The following is a 7,777-nucleotide window of genomic DNA, read 5'->3' as shown; positions in this document are numbered from 1 at the left end:
CGGGACCCGGGAGGAAGAACAGGTTTCATTTGAGATCTTGACTCTTCGTCCCCACATGGGGAAAGAGGAGCTAGTGTGCCAGGCCCTGGCAGAGCCAGGATTCAAACCCACGACACCGGCCAGGAAGCCTGTACTTCTCCACGGGGCCTCCCCCGTCCCAGCTTCCTGCTCCTACTGCCCTGCCCCTCCGCCCGGGACTGCCCCCATCTCTTCCTCCCCTGATGCTCCCGCCACCTCCACCATTCCTTCTCTTGAGAAAATGGGGTCTCCATCCAGAGGGTGGCCGTGGAGTCTCTGCTGCTTCCCGATGCCTCTGGGCTCCAGGGAGTAGGGTCTGTGGCACGAGTTGGTGCTGTTGGTCCTACAGTTCACAGATGTACCTAATAAGAAAATCTTTCATGTCATTTGGGCCTCCTGGAGAGCTAACAGCTTGAGACTTGTTATTTTCATGACAAGCCCTATTTAGACAATGCAAGTGTGGTTTAATCTGTTACAAAAGTCTAGTAACATAAGACACCACAACAGTAAGTCAAGACAAAAGCCAATCACCTTAATAAACAGTAATCGGCTGAAATTCAATCTATTTTATTCTAGTTAATCTACTCTAGATTTTTAAAAAACACTAAATGAAATAAAAGCATAATTCCTCAATACAATAAAGATCCCCAAACCCGGGGGCAGTGGTATAAAAGGAGTTCCATTAAAGGCAGACAGGGAACAAATAGGCCCAAGATCAGTACAGTTGCTTAACATTAATCTGGAAGGTCTGGCTGCTGTGGTGAGGAATAAACCACATTAATATGTGCGGACGGTATACTAATGTGGCTGAAAACATTCAAGAGGATATACGTCAAAACTCAGAACTAATGAAAAGAGTTCAGAGAGTGGCTGCTTACCAGACACAAAACAATCAAAATCCTTCAACAAAACTCAGAAGAAAAGTATTTTACACTGTAGCAACAAAACTAGTAGCCAGGAATAACCACACACACACACACGTCCTACATGAACAAAATGATTAAATTACTAAACACTGTAAAGGAAGACTTGAATAAATTGAGAAGCATACCATATTCTTGAATTTGAACGATTAACATAAATAAATTGATTCTAGCCCAAAATAAAAATACAGGTTTGGTACATTTCCATCTAAAATCCCAATATAATTTTTTGATACTTTCTATTTACCTGGGGGAGAAAAAGCCCAAGATGGATTTTATAACTGAGTAATGAAAATGGATTTTTTCACATATCAAAATGTATAAAATGTCAACACTTAAAAGAGTGTATCAGTTAAGAGTAGACTAACACCCAGATTATGAGAATTCTATACATAAGTAGCAGACACAAATCAATTTCTACTATTCAATAAAAGGAGCTAGGAAATTGGACAGTATTTGGAAAAACAGCTTAACCTGAATCTTCACTCAGCATTATATCATTTAAGTAAAGTTTAAAAATTTTTTAAGTTTTAGATTTACAGAATTATTGTGAAGATAATACAAAGAGTTTCCATATATCCCACACCCAGTTTTCTCTATTATTACTATCTTGCAATAGTACGTAATATTTGTTGAAATTAATGAACCAATATAACCGTGTTATTAATAATCATATTTTTATTAAGTCATTCATTTTAGAGAAAGATTCTGGATGAGGTTTCAGAGAAATTCAAATTACCATTTTCAAAATTAACCTCATCTGGGGGGTTCCCTAGCTCATTACAGATTATGGGCTTGGACCTGGATGCAGGCTTTCTCTCCACAAGCTCCCAGGATGTCTGCAGCCCTCAAACCCACAAGGTGATCATGGATCTCCTACAAAGGGAGCTTGCAAAGGCCAATTCCCACCCTCTCCTTCAGTTACCAAACAACTACTGAGTGTCAGCTGTTTGCAACTCCCCTCTTACACCAGGCTCCTGGGAGAATACAAAGATGCTCCTGGCATCCCCGTGGGCATGACTGTTGTGAAACAGGAAAAATGACCCATGCCTTGGTGCTGTTTGGATTTAAGGTTCTATCCAGGCAAGGTTCTATCCAACTGGGATGAAAACATTCCAAATGCACTTGAACTCCAAGGATCCAGAAGACAGTCTGGTACAGGGCAGAAGCTGCCTCATTTGTCTCAGTCACCATCTCTTGACCCCTCCACATAGGCCCTGTGCTGAGGTCTAGAGATCTGAGGTTTACGGTACTCATCTTTGGCCCTAAGGAGCTCCCATGCTGGGGGAAAAAACAACAAAGTAAAAAATAAAACAACAACAACAAAATATAAGGTCCAAAGATGAAAAAGAAATGTATCACAGGAAAACCACAGATCAATGTTCCTTATCAATATAGATGCAGAAATCCTCAATACAATGCTGCAGGCAAACCAAATCCAGCAACATATAACGAAGACTACACACCGTGGGTTTATCCCAGGAATAAAAATTTGGTTCCACATAAGAAAATCAATGTAATATACCATATTAATAGAATATGGTATATTAATAAAGAACAAAAACTGTATCTCAATAGACACAGAAAAAGCATTTGGAAAAAGAAACACCACTACCCCTTCATGACAAAACAGTCAACAAACTAGGAATAGAAGGGAACAACTTCAACCTGATAAAGGGCAGCTATGAAAAACCCACAGCATCACTCCTATGCACGGTTGTATCAGAAGTCCTACCTGGGGCATTTAGGCAAAAAAAGAAATCAAAGCATCCAGAATGGAAAGGAAGAAGTAAAACCATCTCTGTTTGCAGATGACATGATCTTGTATCTAGAAAATCCTGCTCTTGGAGGAAGATGCAGACACAGCCGCAGCCCCAGTGGAGCCCTGGACTGCCCACTTCTGCTCCTGATTCACAGCTGTGCTGTTCCATCTCCCTGAGGAACAGTCTTTCAGGAAGCCGTGACGCAGCCACGGCTTTTAAAGATACCGGAAAGACACCCACGGAACCAGAGGTGGCAATTCACCGAATTAGCATTACCCTGACCAGCCACAGTGTAAAATCTTTGGAGAAGGTGTGTGCTGTCTTCATCAGTGGTGCAAAGGCAAAGAATCTCAAAGTGAAAGGACCAGTTCAGATGCCTACCAAGACTCTAAGCATCACTACAAGAAAAACTCCTTGTGGTGAAGTTTCTAAGATATGGGACTGTTTTCAGATGAGGATCCACAAGCAGCTCACTGACTTGGCACAGTCCTTCTGAGATGGTTAAGCTGATTACTTTCACCAGTACTGAGCCAGGAGTCAAGGGTTGAACTCACCACTGCATATGCTTAAATCAATTATTTTGAGAAATTATGTTGTTTAAAAAAAGAAGAAAAAAAATCCTATGGAATTCACATACACAACACAGAAACTACTGAAGTTAATAAACAACTTCAGCAATGTTGAAGGATATAAGATGAACACACAAAGCCAACTGCATTTCTATACACTAGCAATGAACAATCCAATTTACAACAGAATCAACAAGAATAAAAAACTTAGGAAAGGATTTAACAAAAGATGTGTAAGACTTGTACAATGAAAACTATAAAACATTATTGAAAGAAATTAAAAATGATCTAAATAAATTGAAAAACATCCTATGTTCGTGGATTTAAAGACTTAATATTGTTCAGATGGCAATACTCCCAAAACTGATCTACAGATTCAACACAATCCCTATTAAAATCCCACCTGGCTTCTTTGCAGAAATTGACAAGCTAAAATTCCCATGGAAATGCTAGAGACCCAGAATAGCCAAAACAATCTCAAAAAGGAGAAGCAAATTTGGAGGTCTCACTTATCCCAATTTTGAAACTTACTACAAAGCTACAATAAAATAAAGACATTGTCGTACTGACATAAGGATAGGCACAGATCAATGGGACAGAATTGAGAGTCCAGAAAGAGACCTATACATTTGTGGTTAGTTTTCAACAAGGGTGCCAAGACAGTTCAATGGGAAAAGAATAATCTTTTTAACAAATGGTACGGGAACAACTGGATATCCTCAGGCAAAAGAATGAAGCTGGACCCTTACCTAACACCACATATAAAAATGAACTGAAAATGGTTCATAGACCTAAATGTAGGAGCTAAACTATAAAACTCTTACAAGGGGCAAATCTCCATGATCTTGGATCTGGCAATGGTTTCTTAAATATGATACTAAAAGCACAGGCAACAGAAGGAAAAACAGATAAACTGGACTTTATTAAAGACTTTTGTGCTTCAAAGGACACCATGAAGAAAATGAAAAGACAGCCCACAGAATAGGAGAGAATACTTGCAAATCAAGTATCTGGTAGGGATTGAGTATTAAGACTAAAAAACTACGTCTCAACAATAAGAACACAAATAACCCATTTTTAAAATGGTTAAAAGATTTGAATAGACATTTCTCCAAAGAAGATGTACAAATCACCAGTAAGTACATGAAAAGACATTCAACGTCATTACTCAATAGGGAAATGCAAATCAAAACCACACTGAGATACCACTTCACAGCCACTAGGATGGCTATAATCAAAGAGATGGACAATATTAAGTGTTGGAGGATGTGGAGAAACTGGAGCCCTCATACACTAGTGACAAGAATGTAAAATGTTGCAGTCACTTTGGAATAGTTTGGCGGTTCCTCAAAAGTTAAAAACAGTATTACCATCATGTCCCAGCAATTCCACTCCCAAGAGAATTGAAAATATATGTCCACACAGAAACGTGTACATTAATGTTTATAGCAGCATTATGCATAATTACCCAAGTGTGGAAATAACCACATGTTCATCATCTGACAAAAAGATAATGTGGTATACTCATACAGTGGAATATTGTTCAGACATATCAATAAAAAGGTGAGATACGACGTGTATAAACTTCGGAAACACTATTACATTGTGCAAGTGAAAGAAGCTGTACATGAAAGATCACGTATTGTGTAATTCCATCTACACAAAATGTCCCAGACTGGCAAATCAACAGAAACAGAAGGTAGATTGGTGACTGCCACTGGCTGAGGAAGGGGAGGATGGAGAGTGACTGCTTATGGGTCTCGGCTTTCTTTTGGGGGGTCTTAAAAATGTTCTGGAATTAGATTGTGGTGATATTTGCACAACCTGGTGAATATACTGAAATTCATTCAGTTGTATACTTTTAAAGGGTAAGTTTTATGGTATGTAAATTATGTCCTTTTTAAAAGTCTAGGTGTGTGTGTTGTGAGGGATTGGTATGGGATGCTACCCATACAGTTAGGCACTGGCTCTGCCCCCAGGAAACCAGGGGCTTCACAGATGAGACTTTTGAGCCAAGTTTCACGGGATGAATGGGCTTAATGAGGAACAAGGAAGGCAATCCACGTAGGGCAAAAGCATGTTCAAAAGCTCAGGAATGGCAAAGAGCACTGCAGGACAGCTCTGTATAGGGGCCTCTGTATGACAGGAAGTTGGGGCTGGGAGGTAAGAGGAGGCAAATGCCACACCAGTGAGTCTGGGAAACCCAGAGAGTGACAGGCTCCTGTGTGTTTTGCTTAAATCAAACAGAAACATTTGTAGAAATTCCAAAGAGAAAATTTCAGTTTAGTAAGCTCTAACTCTCCATCATGTTTTATTTGGGTAAAGCATTGGGTTTTTCTTTGGGAAGCCATGCCTTGCCCCCGTTAATCCCTAAGGTTTTACTAGAGGGACTCTATACCCTCACCCCCACCCCCAGGACCATGTGACCTAGGCCTTGTCAGTGACACCACCTCATCCTCCCAGCCACAGTGAGTGGTCCAGGGAACAGCACATAGCTCAAGATGGGCCACTCAGAGGCAATGAACAAGGGATTTTGTGGAAAGCATCAAAAGACTCTTCTGGTGATCATTTTGTAATGTATAGAAATATCGAATCAATATGTTGTACACTGGGAACATGGTGTTAGAACATAGGTCAATTATACTTCAATTTTTTTAAAAAAGGGTGTGGACATAGATTCTCCCCTGGGGCTCCAGAATGAATGCAGCCTGCTGACAAGTGATTTTATCAATAGTTTCAGTGAGAGTGACTTCTGACCTCCAAAACTGTCAATAATAAATGTATGGTGTTTTAAGCTAAAAAAAAAAGAGAAAAGAAAAAAAAAAGGGACTCTTTTTCCCTGGGTGGCTAAGTTAGTAAGACATAACCAGTAGCCTTCTGTTTGGCCACTCTGCTGAAATGTGGAAATGCCAAAAATGAAATGAAGCTAAAATGGAGGAAAGTAGGGTCAAGAGATGAGCTATTCCAGAGAACACTGCTTGAGCATCTGGACCAATGCCTAAAGCTTTGAAGCACCACAAAGCACCTTAATGCCTGAAGCTTTTCCACAAAGTTTTTAGTTACATGAGCCAATGAATTCCCTTTTTAATTTGAGCCAGTTTGAGTTGCAACTAAAACAATCCTGATGAATGCAGTAGGCTATGTTTAGACAAACAAGTCTGTACTCAAGACCTAAAAATATCAAGGCACATTAATTGTGGAAGATCAGGGCCTATCCTTGCCACCATCAATATTACTGTAGGTGAACTAGGCATCTCCTCCCAAGAACGTGTCTGCTCGTGACAGTGACATAACTTACATGGCATTTGTATGAGCCAGTGCCACATCTGGCCTTTAGAAAGTGCTCAGGAAAAGAGGGTTATCTTCTACTCATTTGTCCAGACCCAATTGTGTATTAAGCCCACAACATGTGGGACTTCCCCGGCGGTCCAGTGGTTAAGACTACGCACTCCCAATGCAGGTGGCACGGGTTTGATCAGGGAAGTTCCTGATCAGGGAAGTTCCCGCATGCTGCTCGGCACGCCTTAAAAAAAAAAAAAAAAGCCCCCAACATCTGCCCCGTCCTGCCCCAGAAGGCAGGGAAGGCACATGGCAGGGGGGCAAGTCAGGTCTAGGAGCTGCATTCACAAACTCACAGGCTTCCAACTGAGTTTTCTTTCTGCCTTCTCTGAAGACAGCACAGGGAACTATATTCAATAGCTTGTAATAAGCTATAATGGAAAAGAATCAGAAAAAAAGAATAAAGACATGTATGTATATATATATATATATATGCATAGCCAAATCACTTTGCTATACACCTGAAACTAACAAAATGTTGTAAATCAACTATACTTCAATTAATTTTTTCATCTAAAAATTAAAAAAAAATGCCAAGCTGGTATTAAAAATTAAGCAGAATGGAAAGTATACCTGATTCCCACCAGCAGTTACTTCAGTGAAGTTTTCTGACTCAGAATGAAGTTTAAACTTTTAATAATTGTTTTTAGCATTCAAACAGCATTCAGAAAGGCAAATGAACTGGCAACAGAACAAGTAAGCACATGAGTTTAGCTGAAGGCTGTGTCTGCAGGGACTGACTAGGAAACAGCCACCCTGGAGGGCAGAGAGGGAGGGATTCTGCTGGCTCGTTACCAATGAGTCAGGGCTGCAGGCCAAGTCCCCTAAGGGGATGCCCAGCAAGGGCGCCCCGGCCTGCCAAGTCCAAGGCACCTGCGCCTGGCACCAAGGGAGCAGAGGTGGTAAGAAAGGAATTCTTTCCCTACAGTCCTGTGGGGCTTGAGAGTCCAAGGACAATACTGGTCTGCTGCCTGCAACAAAGAGCAAGGTAAAAGGCCCACCCATCTTGGGAGTCAGCACGTTACATCAGCTTGTTGCATATACAGTGACATTTTTTTATTGGTTTTATTTCACAAGCTCCATTTGCCAGGCAATGCACCTGGGTCATGTACAGCATTCACTCCTCACAGCACCCCTATGAAGTAGACACTACTATAACCCCCAC

General features: G+C 40.8%; 1 protein-coding gene across 2 annotated transcripts in view; it reads right to left on the bottom strand.

Annotated features, from left to right (window-relative positions):
* Positions 1-4: 4 nt before the first annotated feature.
* Positions 5-7,777, bottom strand: part of MORF4L1 (mortality factor 4 like 1) — a 34,902-nt gene continuing 27,129 nt past the window's right edge. For both annotated transcript variants that reach the window (XM_060005309.1, XM_060005311.1), the window contains one exon: positions 5-380. In XM_060005309.1, coding sequence (XP_059861292.1) covers positions 362-380 — 19 coding nt within the window. In that variant the 3' untranslated portion in view covers positions 5-361. The remainder of the gene's footprint in view (positions 381-7,777) is intronic.

The sequence above is a fragment of the Delphinus delphis genome, chromosome 2, assembly GCF_949987515.2.
Source record: "Delphinus delphis chromosome 2, mDelDel1.2, whole genome shotgun sequence".
NCBI classification, from domain to species: Eukaryota; Metazoa; Chordata; class Mammalia; order Artiodactyla; family Delphinidae; genus Delphinus; species Delphinus delphis.
This window is presented reverse-complemented; position numbering and strand designations above follow the sequence as displayed.